At 48.4% G+C, this 18,045-nt stretch overlaps 1 protein-coding gene across 13 annotated transcripts in view; it reads right to left on the bottom strand.

Annotated features, from left to right (window-relative positions):
* Positions 1-8,888: 8,888 nt before the first annotated feature.
* The window catches only part of FLI1 (Fli-1 proto-oncogene, ETS transcription factor), a 142,960-nt gene continuing 133,803 nt past the window's right edge, over positions 8,889-18,045 (bottom strand). For all 13 annotated transcript variants that reach the window (XM_051847967.3, XM_051847958.2, XM_070048312.1 and 10 more), the window contains 4 exons: positions 17,814-17,879; positions 15,517-15,576; positions 12,191-12,238; positions 8,889-10,892 (listed from right to left, as the gene is read on the bottom strand). In XM_051847967.3, coding sequence (XP_051703927.1) covers positions 10,363-10,892; positions 12,191-12,238; positions 15,517-15,576; positions 17,814-17,879 — 704 coding nt within the window. In that variant the 3' untranslated portion in view covers positions 8,889-10,362. The remainder of the gene's footprint in view (positions 10,893-12,190; positions 12,239-15,516; positions 15,577-17,813; positions 17,880-18,045) is intronic.

Here is an 18,045-nt window from a genome sequence, read left to right as displayed (position 1 = left end):
GCACAAATGACGAACCTAGGATTTGGTTGCTGGGTTGAAGGCATTTGAGGAATTGGGTCTGTTGGAGTTGTGTATCTTGGATTCTGATCAGGGGATCACTGAACTTTGTGATGGTTCAGTGTGAAAGGAACAGGCTGGGAGTCATCAGAAATACTCTGTGAAGGCAGAGCTAAGATATAATCCAACTAACTTTGCCATTCAGAAATTAATGGCAGGAGCTGGCGTTGTGGTGCAGTGGGTTCAGCTGCTGCCTGTGGTGCTGGCGTCCCATATGAGTGCTGGTTCGAGTCTTGGCTACTCCACTTCTAGTCCAGCCCCTGGCTATTGTACCTGGGAAAGCAGCAGAACAGGGTCTAAGTACTTGGGACCCTGACACCCACATGAGAAACCTGGATGGAGTTCCCGGTTGCTGGATTTAGCCTGGATCAGCTCCAGCCATTGCAGCCATTTGGGGAGTGAAAGAGCAGATGGAAGATCTCTCTCTCTCTCCCTCCCTCTCTCTCTCTCCCTCTCTCTCTCTCTCTCTCTCTCTCTCTCTCTCCCTCCTCCCCCCCCCGTGTGTGTGTATGTCACTCCATCAATATAACTTCCTTTCAAATAAATAATGTAATAAATCTCTTAAACATTAATGGCAAGTTTCTATTTGTCCTCAATGATTAAGCGCCTATGGATAGTTTCCATACTTTAAAGTTCTCAGATACATGTTGAAGCAGATTGGTTTCCTAGTGGGCATAGTTTCTGTTATGAGGTTTCTTTCTAAATGACAAGACTTTGAATTATGCAGAAAATGGCTAGATAAGTAGATGTTGCTGAAAAAGACAGAGAAAGAGCAAAGGAAGTGAAGCTGTCAAGGAAAGTTGAGGTGTCTGGAAAGTGTTGCTAAAATATATGTGATGCCTGATGAAGCAGTCTGAGAGCCAGGGGCTCTGCACAGTATAATAATCGGCAGGGAAGGAAATACTGCATCTTCTGGGGGAAATCAGCCAACACCAAACACGGACTTGGCAAAAATGGCCCCAGATGGTCACAGTGGCCGGTCGTAGGCTTTCACTGCACCTTCCATGAGTTTTTATTTTCTCTGTGTGTCTCTGGAGTTCACAGTGACTGAGCAGAGCAGGTCCCTCACACTGCCTCTTAGAGTTGCTGGCCGTTCTATGGGCTTTGGACACTTGGAATCCAGCAGGTGCAGTTGGACAAAAAGCAGACATAGATTGAGGCCTTCTCTAAGCCAGGTACTGGCTTACTAAGAAGGAATCAAACTCTGTTCTTGCCCTTTGTTTTCTTACTGTCTGATGGTGGAGTTAGACCTTCCAATGGGGTCTTGTGTTGCTGTCTTCACACTGTCCGACAGCCAAAGGTAATGAAGAAGCCATGCATTCTTTACCCCAGCCGCTATTAAGCATTAACCTCATGACGCCAGGCATTTTTCCCGTCACCAGCCTCTCTAGTTAACTGCTACGCTCATCCCTTTCTGTCTTTTCTCTACTTCCCAGATTATGCATCTCAAAAGGAGTGTGTGTCTGTGTGTGCAGAGACAGGCAAAACTCACCAAATAATGAATCTGTAGTCCCTCGCCCCCACACTGCCAACAAATACACACACAATGCAATGTGTGCAGTTGTTAATGAGCATTCCTGGGTCTTCCTCCCTCTCCTTTCCTCCCTTTTCCCTGCTCTTCCTGAAGTATTTACTCCTTAAGCTGCAGGTGAAGCTGATCGAGGCCAGTGCTGGGGTGCAGTGGTGTCGGAGCCTGGACAGGTACCCAGCAAATTCAACATCATTTATATAACACATCTGAGCATCCTGCATTTTGGTGTCCTCAGGGGTCGCAGAACCAATCACCTGCAGATACCCAGAGACAGCTGTATACATGTGAGTATATTGCCCAGCTTGGTTCACCGTCAGAGCCTGGGAGCAGCAACACCACTCCAACAACGGGCACGCCTAGCACCCAGAGACTGGCATCTAGACTTCATTTTCCAATAAAATGAACAGGGAATCCATGGGAAAACTGACATCGGGTCTGGGACAGGGACCCTAAACTAGGTTGTTATGGGAGGAAGTGAGGAGGACTCAAAGATTGATGGACATGTCAAAGGAGACACAGCCCACTTGGGGGGCCTCCCACTGTGACAGTGCAATCAATCAAAGTAGCTAATGACAAGAACACACTCTGACCTCTCAGGGAAAAGGGAAACCACGAACCTAGATATAAATGAATGAATGCATCGAAATCTGATGACAAATGGGATGTTTATATAATTTCAAAATAAATTGCAGAAAACTTAAAGAATTGCAATGAGGAACAGAGTCACTTCACCACCAGTCATCAGAATGAGATCCAGAAAAAGTGGGGTAAGCTGAGATGAGGCCTCCCATTGGGCTGGGAGGAGAGGGGTGAAGCGTGACTGCTGTGCTATGCCTCTCAGAGAAGCCTAAATCGAGGGACACTCTATCAAATAACTGTCCTGTCCTATTCCAAGTCCTAAGTCCTGCAGGTCGAGGAGAGACTGGGGAAGTGCAGCAGACTGCCAGGACATGACAACTCAAGGCAGTCTGTGGTTCTGCACGGAAGACTTTGGCTATGCAAGACCCCAGCGGGGGCAATTAGCATACAGGGAAAGGCGCCTGGGAATTAGGTGCTGGTCAACCCACCCTGATTCTCTGATTCTCACCCTTGCACTGGATACTGCACAAGAAAATCTTGTTTGGAGGAAACACACAGTCAAGTCTTTGGGAGCAGTGGAACATCAGGTTGGCTACTTTACCTCCAATGCGTCCCAGCTGCTCCTCCTCTTCTTCTTCTTCTTCTTCTTCTTCTTCTTCTTCTTCTTCTTCTTCTTCTTCTTCTTCTTCTTCTTCTTCTTCTTTTTGACAGGCAGAGTTAGACAGTGAAAGAGAGAGAGACAGAGAGAAAGGTCTTCCTTCTGTTGGTTCACCCCCAAAATGGCCGCCATGGCCAGAGCTACACCAGCCTGAAGCCAGGAGCCAGGTGCTTCCTCCTGGTCTCCCATGCGGGTGCAGGGCCCAAGCACTTGGGCCATCCTCCACTGCCTTTCCTGGCCACAGCAGAGAGCTGGACTGGAAGAGGGGCAACCGGGACAGAACTGGCGCCCCAATTGGGACTAGAACCCAGACTGCTGGCACCGCAGGTGGAGGATTAGCCAAGAGAGCTGCGGTGCCAGCCAACAGTTGCTCCACTTCTAATCCAGCTCCCTGCTAATGCGCCTGGGGAAGCACGAAAGATGGCCCAGGTCCTTGGGTCCCGACTACCCATACGGGAGACTGAGATGGAGTTCTAGACAACTGGCTTCAGTCTGGCACAGTCCTGGCTATTGTGGTACTTTGGGGAGTGAATCACCAAGATTTCTCCGTCTCTCTGCCTCTCTCTCTTAGTGCTGCCTTTTAAATAAATAATATTCTTAAAAATGTTCTTTGTGGGGCCGGCGCCGTGACTCACTTGGTTAATCCTCTGCCTGCGGCACCGGCATCCCATATGGGCACCAGGTTCTAGTTCCAGTTGCTCCTCTTCCAATCCAGCTCTCTGCTGTGGCCCAGGAAGGCAGTGGAGGATGGCCTGAGTGCTTGGGCCCCTGCGCCCGCATGGGGGACCAGGAGAAGCACCTGGCTCCTGGCTTTGGGCTGGCGTAGCTCTGGCCATGGCGGGTCATTTTGGGGGTGAATCAACGGAAGGAAGACCTTTCTCTCTGTCTCTCTCTCTCACTGTCTATAACTCTACCAGTCAAATAAGTTTTTAAAAAAGTCTTTGTACCATTCCTACTTTTCTGTAAGTTTGTGACTGTTTCAAGTGTTAACATATTTTTAATTTAAAAAATGTGTATTCACACTATGCATTAGAATAGTGTGATTTAGCTCTGCCTTGTGGTAGACATCTGTCCAGTTCTGAGGGACAGAGTGGGGCTGTCCATGAACCAGGACAATGTTCTCTTTCGTTTCTCCTGCTCTTTCCAACCTACAGAGCACTTTCCCGCCTGGTGTTTGACGGAACGCCCCCGAGCATCTTCTGCGGCCGTTACTGTCCCCCTCGCTTCACAGACAGGGAAGTGGAGCTCAGAGGCGGTAAGCGGGAATGTGGGCAGTGGAACGGCTGGGATGCTAACCGTGTCTTTCTCACCGTGGACCAGTTCTTTACGCGGTCACTTGTCACCTGCTTACCGACCGGTAGACATCGGCCCCTCTCAGAGGGCTATCAGGAAGCTTTAGTTCTGCGGCAGATCTGGATCCAAGCAGCCCCATCTCCCGACCTACCTACTGATTGAAAAATCCATCCCACCGTGTCTGACAAGTGCGTGTTTGGCATTCCTCTGTAGTCGTCTCATTTCTTTGCAGCCTCCTGCAGCGTGGCCACATGCTCCCCTGACTGTGGCTGTGCACACAGAGCCCGTGAGGGCCCGAGGCCCACTTGGAGCACCCAGAGGGGCCTACCTGGGGAGGGCGCAAACACTCTGGGAAATCCAATTTGCTCTCACTTTTCATTTAGAAAAAAAGCCAAACGCCTTGCTGACCTCAAAACAAAATGTACACTGTACTGATCCCTACAGAGGACTCCCCAGCTACCAAAGACTTCACAAATGTTCTTGGAAAAAAACTCGCCGAGACTAGCAGATAACAGGGACTACAAACGTGCGCTTGACAACGGGTTTTCCATACTGTCATCGAACACCTCACAGAAACCTGCAGGAGATATTACTCAGCTGCCCAGCTAATAGGTGTGGACAAGTTATGCAGTAGGTGGGAAGGCCAGCATTTGAACCCAGGGCCCCTGACACTATATCCGTGCTCATTTATCTATCCAAAACACCTCTCTTGTCCCACTAAGAAAACACATGAGTTAACTCAGTTAAAATCCAGCAGGTTAATCCAGCAATTGTAGGTAAGCTGAGTGGTCTCCCTGGAAACTTTTTGTTTCCCCCTAGAGCTTTTAAGCTAAGTGTAAATTGACTATGTGCTTAGGAATTTACCAGCTCAGACAGACTGAAACAATTAGACAGGAGGCCAAGTACGAGTGAGAGAGCGAGACAGACCCCAGGCATGGGAGCTGACATTCCTTCTGAAAGCTTCCCTGTGTATCCTTTCTCAATAGGCTGAAACCCCAGAGGTTTGCCTTGGCTAAACCACTTCCTCTCAGAAGTGTCTGCCCCCACCCCCCGAGGGAGCCTGGGATTTGTAGTCTTGAAATCCGATGGCCTTTCATAATCTTTCACGGGACTCCTGGCGGAAGGCATGCAGTGTCAATTTCAGTAGCTTTCTACATGATGAAATAGCCAGTGTGCTTTTTTTTTTTTTTTTTCAAATTCTTCCTGGCTGAAAGTAAAGCTGTGTATACTCACCAGAATCAGCTGCCTGTCCAGTTGTCTCTTGTCCACCTCTCCCTGGCCCCATGGCTACTAAACACCTTTGCACACAGCTGGCTGTCTCTGGAGGGTCTTCTGCATCCAAGCCAGGTGTTGCTATGAATGCGGGGGGAGCTTCCAAGAGACAGAGCCCCAGCCAGGTGTGGGAGCAGAGCTGGGCAGCGGGCAGCCAGGCTCAAGGCTGCTTCCACCCAGCATGTTCTCCCTAGGGTACGTCCTCTGTCGATTTTGAGGCAGCGTGTTTACATGATGGTTGCTAATGAGTGGGTCTGCGAGGGAGTGGGGTGTGAAACAGGCCCACAGCTGTCTCACAGAGGATTGCAACTTGTTCTGTGTAGCTATTTCCCCACTGATAAATGCCATGCCTTGGCTTAGGCGGATGCACCCCGTCCCCCTTTCCACCCTGGCGTTCTAGAACCTCCTGATCTCATGGGTCTAAACTGGTGATGGCCCATCTGAGAACACACTTTCCTGTGTTACCCAGGCACTCAGTGAATAGCCACATTTACGCTTCAATGGCATGCTGATACGGTTGGTTATGTAAAACACTGACCATTCTAAGTGTTCACCAATTTTTTTTTAAGATTTTTTTTATTTATTTGAGAAGTAGAGTTACAGACAGTGAGAGGGGGAGACAGAGAGAAAGGTCTTCCATTCTGTTGGTTCACTCCCTAAATGGCCATAATGGCTGGAGCTGTTTCGGATTGCTGAAGCCAGGAGCCAGGAGCTTCTTCCAGGTCTCCCACGTGCGTGCAGGGGCCCAAGGACTTGAGTCATCTTCTACTGCTTTCCCAGGCCATAGCAGAGAGCTGGATTGGAAGAGGAGCAGCCGGGACAAGAACTGGCACCCATATGGGATGCCGGCGCTGCAGGGCGAGGATTAACCTACTGCGCCATGGCGCCGGCCCCAGTATTCCTTAAATTTATAGCCATTGTTGGCATGAAAACTGTTTCCAGACAATAAATCTTGAAAATTCCTTTGCTTCCTTCTTGGGAAACCAACAAAATTTTCACACACACACACACACACACACACTGACCTCTCCTGAAGACTGAACTTTGGTTCATCTACTGAAGTCTAACCCACAGTTTGAAGGTATTGGGGTACAGGGGCTTTGGGAGGTGACTAGGTCCTGAGAGTAGGGCCTTCATGAATGGGATTATAGTCCTTCTCTAAGAGGCCCCAGAGGGGCAGGCGCCATGGCATAGCAGGTAAAGCCACCACCTGCATTGCCGGCATCCCATATGGGCGCCAGTTCAAATCCCAGCTGTTCCACTTCTGATCCAGCTCTCTGCTGTGGCCTGAAAAAGCAGTGGAAGATGGCCTGGGTCCCTGGGCCCCTGCACCCACGTGGGAGACCCGGAAGAAGCTCCTGGCTTCTGGCATCGGATCGGCACAGCTCTGGCTGTTGCAGCCAATTGGGGAGTGAACCAGCGGATGGAAGACCTCTCTCTCTCTCTGCCTCTCCTTCTCTGTGTAACTCTGACTTTCAAATAAATACATACATATTAAAAAAAAAAAAAAAGAGGCCCCAGAGAGCAGCCCTGCCCTTTCCAACCTGGGAGGACACAGTGAGAAGCTGCCATCTATGAACAAGGAAGCAGGTCCTCACCAAATCTGCTGTTGCCTCCATTTTAGACTTGCAACTTCTACAGCCGTGAGCAATCCATCTCTGGTGTTGATAAGCCACCCAATCTATCAGAGTTTGTTAGAGCAGCCTGAATGGGCCAAGATGACCTCCTACTCAAAAGCACTGTTGAGAGCTGGCTCTGTGGCACAGCAGGTCAGGCTGTCACCATATGGGCAATGGACTGAGTCCCAGCTGCTCTGCTAATGAGCCTGGGAAAGCAATGGAGGATGGCCCAAATGCTTGGGTCCCTGCACTCCTGTGGGAGATCCTGTAGAAGCTCCTGACTCCTGACTTCAGCCTGGCCCAGCCCCACCCATTGTGGCCATTTGGGGAGTGAACCAGCAGATGGAAGATCTCTCTCTCTTTGTCTCTCTCCTCTCTCTCTGTAACTCTGCCTTTCAAATACATACATAAAAATCTAAACACAAAAAAAGTGCTGTTGGCCTGAGTCCTAACCTGCAGGAAGAAGTCAAGACTTCCAAGAGAACTGTTCACAGCCTTGCTGCACCCCTCTGCTGGGCTTGGATGCACTGTCTGTTAGACCCTGTGAGCTTCAAGATGCAGGGCAGCATGGGTGAGTGGGGAAAATACTGGACTACCAGCCAGAAGGGAGTCTAGACCGCACACAGGAGGCAGACCCCGTGCATTCTCTGTGACTCGTCACTGGGTGTCTTGGAGCTGGCTAACACACTTTAATTGTGACGTTACAGCAGACTAAATGCCAGTCCTCCCTCCAAAGTGTATGAGGGGAAAATGGTGTCCCCAATCCTGTCTTGGAGTGGACCGGCTTCTGAAAAGTGGAATAAATCACTGTGACATACATTCTGGGGACAAGATGTGGGTCAAGTTCCTACACTTTACAGAGGTGATGAACCGAAGCCAGGGTTTGAATAGGGCAAGCAAAGGAAACCTGGTAAAGCGATGAGCTCCTAATAACGTGAGCATCCCATTCCCACCGCAGGTGGAAATACATGCCTTCCTGCCCCCTAAGGCTGTTTTGCAGATTTCAAGATGGATGTGAAAATTGCCTGGAATAGAGATTTGCAGAAGAATCTCAGCTAGATTATTCTTTTTCTTTTTTTTAAGATTTATTTATTTATTTGAAAGGCAAAGTTACAGAGAGGCAGAGAGAGAGAGAAAGAAAGAGAGAGAGAGAGGTCTTCCATTTGCTGGCTCACTCCCCAGATGGCAGCAGCCTGAGCCGTGCTGATCTGAAGCCATGAGCCGGGAGATTCTTCCAGGTCTCCCATGCGGGTGCAGGGGCCCAAGGACTTGGGCCATCTTCCACTGCTGTCCCAGGCCATAGCAGAAAGCTGAATCAGAAGTGGAGCAGCCAGGACTAGAACCGATGCCCACATGGGATGCCAGCACGGCAGGCGGTGGCTTTACCTGCTATGCCACAGAGCCGGCCCCCAGACTATTCTGAAACACACCTGTATCCCATATCAGAGTGCTTGTTCAAGTCTCAGTTCCTCCATTTTCAATCCAGCTTCCTTCTAATGCACACCTGGGGAGGCTGCTGGGGATGGTGCAATTACTTGGGTCCCTGCTACTGACATGGGAGACCTGGAATGAGATCTAGGCTTGTGGCTTTGGTCTGGCCCAGACCTGGATGTTGCCGGCATTTAGGAAGTGAAACAACAGGTGAAGATCTCTCTTTGTCTCTGTTTCTCTGCCTTTCAAATAAGGATGAAAATAAGTAGCTATAAATTAAAACAAAATCATCAACAACAATGGAAAACCACAGTGATTCTGCCCCTTCTGCTGTACCGCAGTGTGTGCATTTGAAAGATTCTTGATGATCCAAGAGGCAAATAGAAAACTTTCCTTGGGAAAACCCATTGACCTAACCAGGAGCTCAGTAAGAAAATGGAGTCCTTGGTTCTGATAGAAGAAGGCACAATTTATTTAGTGAAATTATTTTACAACATAGTCTTCATTGACAGTTGTCAGCTTAACACTTAATATAGTTAAAAAAAAGTCATTGATTACCTGCAAAATTATATATATTTTAATGTCTAAAAAATATATTGCATATATAGAGCAGGAAGATCCCTCGTCTCCACAAGGGAAAGTTTGGTTGTTCTTTTCAGAGTTGTGATTATTGCAGTATTGTTATTTACAAACATCTCCAAAGCATTAATGATTGAAATAATTGCCTTCCATTGCTTGTACATGCTTGTTAAATAACCAGTGCTTCTTTTCCTAGGAAGTCAGTGACTTGAACGCCCTATTTTCTTTTCAGCAATAGTCACATTATGCTTTTTTTAAAAAAAAAAAAAAACCAGCTATAAAAACGTACAAACAGCCCAAATGTACAGATTGACAAAAGATGTACAAATTACATTTAAAAAAATAACAACGACTGATTTGATAGTAAAATTGCATTTGTGACCGAGGTCAACTCGTTTATTTATTCTTTTTAATTTTTTAATTATTTACTTTTAATACTGTGAGATATAGGAAAATAACTCTGCATAATTTATACAGTAAGTTGCCTTCTGATTGGTTGACCCTGGTCGTATGGTCTGACAAACGCACAGCGCTTGCGAATCTGCTTGAGTTTAGAAATCCCTATGACTTTTCCAAGTTCTGGGACCCACTGTCATCATAAAAAAAATAGTTATTTCTCTTTCAGAAATGTCTGGATTTGCATTAAAATTTCTTAGTTCATATCTTGACTATTTCTAGAGAGAGTGGTCAGCCGAGTGCATGTTGCCCACCGAGGGGAATTTTGCAATGCCCATGGCTTCTTAAATACACACACAAACACACACACGCACAGGTGTTCTTTCTTTCAAATTCCAGTTGGGTGAAAACTTCACTGGCCTTAACAACCAATGTTCCAGTTACCATCCACTGAATTAGGTCCCCCTAAAATAAGACGATCAGCTTCTTACCTCTATTTTCATCAGTCTCAAACCAGAACATACTGGCTAAGTTCCCGACTCCTTGTTTGTACTGAATCTTACAATGACGAGACCCGTGTGCTGATAAGAAACTGCTTTGGTCATAAAAATAGAAAGAAAACTGACAGCTGCTTTCTCAGAACCATGCTATTAACCATTCCAGTGGTCAAATAGTCAACTCCTACGATGAGAGGCAATTGAGAATGCAAACTGGCATACTGGCCCATGGAATGACTCATTTCTTTGTTGTTCAGGTAGAGGAAGCAAAAGTTACCAACATCAAAAAAGAATTGTTTTTAAAGAACAAATACAAAGGTTCTATCCAACAAGAAAGAACATCCAGTTTTGTTTTCCCTTCAAGGTCACGCAAGTCCTTTGAAGTCCAAAGCATCCAGGAAGTGTGAGGGTGTGGGGACTGCGGCTGGAGGACCACGGGGGACTCAGCTGCTAGTAGTAGGTGCCTAGGTGTGAGGGCACGTGGGTGTTGGGATGGCGGGGCACATTGGGGCTGGGGTAGAGTCCCCCCGTGGGGGAGGTCCAGTATTGTGACGCGGCTCCGAAGAAGCTGGAGGAAGTGACGGGCATGGAGGTTGGGTGGGGAGGGACAAAGTTCACCTTCTGTTGGTGGGCGTGGTAGGAAGGCATGTAGGAGATGTCAGAAGGGTACTTGTACATGGACGACTCGGTCGGGTGCGGCTGCAGAGCCTGGGCGATGCCGTGGAAGTCAAATTTGTAGGCATACCTCTTGCCGTGTACTTTGGTCATAATGTTCTTATCGTAGTAGTATCGGAGGGCCCGGCTCAACTTGTCATAATTCATGTTGGGCTTGCTTTTCCGCTCCCCCCAGCGCCTGGCCACCTCATCGGGGTCCGTCATTTTGAACTCCCCGTTGGTCCCCTCCCAGGTGATGCAGCTGGCGTTGGCGCTGTCGGAGAGGAGCTCCAAGAGGAACTGCCACAGCTGGATCTGCCCGCTCCCTGCAGGCGGTGGGGCAGACGGGGAGAAGAGAAGTCAGAGCCCTGACAAACCCTCTGCTTCCTCTTACATGCAGAACCGACTTAACCCCTTCTCATCATTTATTTAAAACTGAGACGTAATGGTAGGACATATCGATGGAGTACAGTACAATATTTCTGTCCACATACGCAGGGCAGAACGACCACATCAGAATGATTGGCTTATCCATCAGCTTGAACATGTATGGTTTCCTTGTGGTGAGAACATTTGAAACCCTTTCTTCTAGCTATCTTGGAATATACGATCAGTTTTTGAACGTAACGCTTGCCACGGAGATGAGCACCCTAAGCAAGGTCAGAGCTTAAGATGATTTGCTCCAAGGCCTGATCCAGGGAACGTGGGTGCTGGCCCTGGCTGTGTGATCTTGGGTAAGCCATCCCCCCACATCTCTTTGGCAAGACTTTGGACTCTCACCTTCTAGAAAGGCCTAAATCATTGTCTAGTCTTCAGTTCGCAATGGAGCCCTCTAATGTCAGCATCAGAGAGAGTCAGGGCCAAGAAAAGACGTCAGAGCCACAGGAAGGAGCTCCCTCGTGGCTTTAGGTGGCCGGGACCTGGATTGTTCCCTAGCAGAGTGCTGATGCTTGGCTGTCAGCTCTAAGTTCTACAGAGAGCTTGCGCGAGGAGAGGAAGGAGAGGAGAAGGTGGCGGGTGGCTTCTTTCCCCCTGGCAACAGGCACTTAAGAACATGTAGGGCAACAGTGGCAGTACCTCCTTCCTGGGGGCAGGAGGATGTGTGGGCCCCCTGGCAGCCAAGAGTGTACTGGCCCACAGTCTCAGCGGTCATGGGTTAGAAGAACTCACCTGAGAGTTACTCTAATAATGAACTCTTCAAAGACATAGCCAAACTTACTTTATCTGAAAGCATTCAGGGATACTGTTCCCTTGTATAACGCCTTCTCCAATCAGCAGTTTTTCACTGACCTCGTGGGGAAGAGGTAGCCCAGAGCCATTGGATTGTTTCCTTCCCTTTTCCCTCCATCTTTCCCTCCTGAATCTTCTACCGTGCCACTGGTTACTAAGCTAAACCTCAGCGCAGATGTGCAGCACTCCTGTGTTTGCATTCCAGAAGCTTCTCCAGCTAACGGACACTGCCCACATGATAACCGGCCCTGACCTCTCCTTTGTACACCATACAAACAGGTGTCAACCATTTCAAGGAAAGAAAGAAGCGTTACTCGCCAGTCAGGTGTGTGGACTTAGGGCGGAAGCCTCACAGAGCTATAGAGCATTCCAGAAGCAAAGGCTTTACACTTACCAGGGTTGGCTAGACGGCTGCTGGTTGGGCCCAGGATCTGATAGGGATCTAAGGAAGCAAAAAGGACGTTTGCTTTGCTGTTATCAAAACTCTAACAACAGCATCAACAATAACGAAACCTCGAGGGTTTATGCTTTTATTTCAGGAAACTCCACAGCTTTTATTTGCAGATCTCAAAGATCTTTGCATTCATGGTCTTCATCTCAATAATTACAGAAACAGAAACTTGTTTTCATAGTTCAAGTCTACAATTTGTAAATGTTGCAGTCATTATCTAAAACAGAATGATAAAAATGTTTGGAAAGGAACCACTAATGACTGGCACAGCCAGGGGCTGGCGTGGTGGCACAGTGGGTTAATCTGCAGCCTGCGATGTCAGCATTCCACATCAGAGCGTGGGTTCAAGTCCCAGCTGCTCTACTTCCAGTCCAGCTCTCTGCTAATGTGCCTGGAAAAGCAGCAGACGATTACCCACGGGTTTGAGTCCCTAAACCCCACGTGGGAGACCCAGGTGGAGTTCCAAGCTCCTGGCTTCACCTGGCCCAGCTCCGGCTATTGTGGCCATTTGGGGAGTGAACCAGCAAATGGAAGACCTCTCTGTCTCTGTCTGTGTCACTCTGCCTTACAAATAAACTAAAAATAAACCTTTACAAAAATAGTTGTTCAGTCAGTAAGCTGAAGAACAGCTTATCGAATGGGTTTAAAGACAGTCTCATGATTGCAGGTCTTTAATAGCTCTACATAATACTAACATTACAAATCTCTGTTTTTCTGATGTAGCACAAAAAACACATGCCTGGAAACCAAGCAGCCTGGGTCGCAGTCCCAGCTATGTTATAAACTAAATAATCGTTGGGCAATCTCTGGTATCAGCTTTCTCATCTGCGAAATGAGTGGGTTGAGCTACTGGATTCCTCAGTTCCTTTCTAGGGCAACGCTCTGTGATTTTGAGCTTGGAAATGTCAACATCAACCAGAATTTGTAGTATAGCTGTAAAATCACTATTCTTAAGAAGTCAGTTTGCTTAAAATTTATGTGATTATTTAGCCATAAAAAATGTCTTGGCAGTATTGGTTTAGGTGAGGTCTGTCTGCCTCTTTTTGATGGAGAAAATCATGGTAGAGAGCTGGATTGCAATATGGCCAACGTTTTATACAATTTAACTGTTTTTACAATTATGACTTTTTTTAAAAGAAGTCAATGTAATTTTTGGGTTTCTACTTGGAGCCATGAATGAACTTGAAGAGTCCTTAAGGCCATTTATTCCATCCTTACTTTTCATACAATAGTTAAAATATTCTTGGCAGGTGACACCTGATTTTGTGGCTGTTGGGGCTTTTAGAAAGCACCCCACACCTGACTTGTGTTTCTCCATGAGCAAGCATTTTCTTCAACTTCCTGTGCGGCTGCTCTTGGTGGATACAGAGAACAATGCCCCAGCCCAAAGCGGACAGCTTGTTCAGAGCTTAATCTCAACCGCAACACACACAGAAGACAGAGCCAAGGTGGAGCTTGGCTTCGCACACAACAACTGTCTTCAGATTCATGGAAGGGAGTCTTGCCCAGGGGGCCAACCAGGAAGCTGCAGTACAAATTGCAGGGAGGGGAGCTTTGGCTCAGAGGGTGGAATTGAGCCCACCTAGGCAGTAAAAACCCTGGTCATTTTATTTTTATTTACTTATTTGTGAGGCCAACAGAGAGAGAGAGAGAGAGAGAGGACAGAGAGACTGAATGCCAGGCAGAGAGCTCGCTCTTATCTGCTGGTTTATGCCTCCAAATACCCACAACAGCTGGGGCTTGCAAAGGCTGAAACTGGGAGTGGAAAACGCAATCCAGGTCTCCCACATCGTTGGCAGGAACCCAATTACTGGAGCCATCATCTGCTGCCTCCCAGGGTCTGCACAAGCAGGGAGCTGGAATGAGCAGTGGAGCTGGGACTCAAAACCAGACACTCAGAGATGGGACGCAGGCACTGTAACTCTAGACCCAACACCCACTCTGTGAACTCCCAGGCAATCAAGTAGAGAAGAGGTGAGCACAGGGCTGAGCTGTTACAGAGGGTGTTAAAGACATAGAGGTCGCGCAGTTCCACTCTAACACTAAGAGTTTCCAGGTCCACGGCTTACAAAGCTCTTCTGTCTTAACTGTTCAGTAGATGTATCGTAGGATGCGGGGTGGTTCCTAAAGCAAGATACGTTGAAGATTAAAAGGTTGGCAGGAACCTCATAAACCAGCCGTGTGGCTTCTGGCAAATCACTTTCTCTCTCGGGCCTCAGCTTCTCTCTCACAAAGTAAGGCACTGGAACATTTAAACTTTAAATTTCTTTCAGGCTGGCGCCGCGGCTCACTAGGCTAATCCTCCACCTTGCGGCGCCAGCACACCGGGTTCTAGAACCGGTCGGGGCGCCGGATTCTGTCCCGGTTGCCCCTCTTCCAGGCCAGCTCTCTGCTGTGGCCAGGGAGTGCAGTGGAGGATGGCCCAAGTGCTTGGGCCCTGCACCCCATGGGAGACCAGGAGAAGTACCTGGCTCCTGCCATCGGATCAGCGCGGTGCACCGGCTGCAGCGCACCGGCTGCGGCGGCCATTGGAGGGTGAACCAACAGCAAAGGAAGACCTTTCTCTCTGTCTCTCTCACTGTCCACTCTGCCTGTCAAAAAAAAAAAAAAAAAAAAAAAAAAAACCTTTAAATTTCTTTCACCTCTGATATTGAGTATCTCCACCTGATTTTAGTTCCTATCCATTCATTCACAGATGAGTGGATATCCATTTAGTTCCTATCCATTCATTCACAGTCTATATTACAGAGATGAACACAGACTCCCTTTGAAAGAAAAAAAAAAGATGGGTCCGACGTCATGGCCTATCAGGTTAAGCCGCTGCTTGCAATGCCAGCAACCCACATCAGAGAGTGCTGGTTCAAGTTCCTGCTGCCCTCCTGCTGATCCAGCTTCCTGCTAATGCACTTGGGAAGGCTGCAGACGGCGGCCTGAGTACTTGGATCCCTGATACCCATGTGGGAGACCGGGATAGAGTTCCTGGCTCCTGGCTTCGGCCTGGCTCAGTTCCAGCTGTTGTGGCTATTTGGGGAGTGAACCAGCGAATGGAATAATGGAAGATTCTCTCTCTCTCTCTCTCTCTCTCTCTCTCTCTGTCTTCCCCTTCCTCCATTACTCTGCCTTTCAAATAAATAACTAAAGTAAGTCTTTAAGGAAAGAAAAAAGAGATGATGTACGCAACACAGTGTTTAAATACTCCATTAGTTGACTATGCAGAATCAACAGGTGCACCAGAAGCAAAGGAGAGATGACACCTCCCGGCCAGGTACCTGGTTGGGGCCGTTGCTCGGCGTTCTTACTCATTGTCTGCGCTCCTCCAAGGGGAGGACCTGTGACGGGAGGAAGCGGAGCACAGTCAGTATCTGGGCAGAGAAACAGCTGTCAAACGCCCTCGAGCGGGACGACAGATGCGCTCTCATCCATTCTCACATCCACTTCCCGCTGACTCGTTTATTCCTTTTATTTCATAAACACTTTTGTAGAATCTGCTGTGTGCTAGCTCTCTGCTGGAGATTCACCAATGAACAGGAAGGTTCTTGGTAGAACTGACACTTTTATGGAGAGACAATGATAAACAGATTTCTAAAAAGTAAACCAACAGTACAGCACGTCTGCTGGATCTCATTTTTAGACAGGACATTTGCAGAGCTTCTTAATGAGACGGTGACATCTGAGCAAAGACCACCTGCTTCCCGTGTTTCTGGTTTTTGAGTTCCCCGCCCCGTATCCCATACGTTTTCCATCCCTGTCACTGCTTTGGCACTTTAGAAGTGTGCTGTTTCTCACATGATCTGAGGCTTAATCTCAACTCTCCCCATTGCCCATCAGACACTCCCCCACTCAAAACCTGTGGTGACTCCTGGGTGACTCAGGAAGTGAGATCCAGTGTGGGCATTTGGCTCAGTGGTAAAAGCTCCACTTGAGACACCCACAGCCCGTATTGGAGGGCCTGGCTTCAATTCCTGGCCCTGCTCCCAAGTCCAGCTTCCTGCTAATGTGCACTCTGGGAGGCAGCCACGATGGCTCAAGGACTTGTGTCTGTGCCACCCACGTGGGAGACCCAGACTGAGCTCCCAGCTCCCAGCTTCAGGATGGCCCAGGCCCCACCACTGCAGGTGCCTGGGGAGTGAATGAAGAGATGGGAGCTCTTTGTTTCTCAAATTATAAACAGGGGTGGGGCAACACTGTAGTGCAGTGGGTTAAAGCCCCAACCTACAGCGCCAGCATCCCATATGGACACCGGTTCGAGTTCCAGCTGCTCCACTTCCGATCCAGCTCTCTGCTATGGCCTGGGAAAGCAGTGGAAGATGGCCCAAGTGCTTGGGCCCCTGCACCTGCAGGGGAGTCCCAGAAGAAGCTCCTGGCTCCTGGCTTCAGATCAGTGCAGCTCTGGCCTTTGAGGCCATCTGGGGAATGAACCAGAAGATGGAAGACCTCTCTCTTCTCACTCTTTCTCTCTCTCTGACTCTGACTCTCTGTAACTCTGCCTTTCAAAAAAGTAAATAAATCTTTAAAAAAAAAAAAGACTTAAGGATTATCTTCATAGCATCATTCACACCCCCTGTCTTGCCTTTCTTGACAGATTTTTTGGCACACATGCTAGATGCCAGGGACCTGAGATCCTCACTGACTGCCAGGCATGAGGGTCTTCCCTGGCCCCACCTCTAGCAGGGGGCCTGCCCTCCCCATCTTACCTGGCCCAAATCCTGCCCATCTTTCCAGAGCTAACTCCAATGGTAGCCGTCCACAGCCGCCCAACCTTGATACCCTCAGATGACAAGAGGTGTGTGTGTGTGCGTGGTTTCTGTCCCTTGCCTAAGGAAACAGCCCTTGTCTGAATCATCTTTGTGAGTCGCTTAGTGCCAAGTGTTGTGTGTGGAGTAAACAAATATTATGCATAATTGAAAACGGTCCAGGTTAATGCTTGGATGTTAATTTGTAATCCCAACCTCATCCTTGAAAGTGTTCTCTACCACTCATTCATGTGCTTGGCCTTTCGCTTCCCAGAGGCAGCAAGACTGAACATTCTGGTTCAGGAAGATCATGAATCGCCCTCTTTCCTTCTCTCTCCATGGGAGATACTGGGTAGACTTCTGTGTGCGGGCACCTTCCTACCTGGTTGGCTCTGGCTCCTCCCCCCCCCCCCCCAGGTTCTCTTCCTCCACCTCATTCTCTCAGGAAATGGACACAGCGACACTGGCATGACCAGGCCTTGGCCGCTGAAGGAGCAAAGTCACAAGTCATTACCCTGACCTACAGAACGGAACCCAAACCCAGTGACCTGTCATTCATACGTAACTTCGTCCCAAGAAACCCTCCGACTTGAAACATTCCAACAGCAAGAGGAACGAAACCAGACCCAGGGGTCTAAAAGAAAAACCCTCCCCTCTCGTAAGGTGTAGGGATCCAGGACAAGTCCTCAACAACAATGAATTTCGATGTCTACTTAAAAGGCCTGGAAGCCCTTTTAAGCCCACTCCTATCTTCCTCTACCGCCTGGCCCTGATGTCCACCCTGTCCTCAGAAAAATGGTTCTGCCCCAACCTGGGGCGTGAAGTTCACTTACTTTTGTTGAGGCCAGAATTCATGTTATTGCCCCATCCTCCTCTCCTGACCGAGTCATAGGAAGGATCTGACGGAAAACGACAAATAGGGGTGCATTAGCCTCGCACATGTCACAAGAAGGCTGCCTGAAGATGATCTCTTGGTGACTGGGAGACATTAAGTGTATTCGTTATTGCTTTTGTAAGTGTCCCTAAATTGCCAAAATATATGCTTTCTCTGGGAGCTGGAGGTAG

This window comes from Oryctolagus cuniculus, chromosome 1 (assembly GCF_051225735.1).
Source record: "Oryctolagus cuniculus isolate XC-2025 breed Fujian yellow rabbit chromosome 1, ASM5122573v1, whole genome shotgun sequence".
NCBI lineage: Eukaryota > Metazoa > Chordata > Mammalia > Lagomorpha > Leporidae > Oryctolagus > Oryctolagus cuniculus.
The sequence above is the reverse complement of the archived record's forward strand: the minus strand, read 5'-3'. Positions and strand labels throughout refer to the sequence as shown.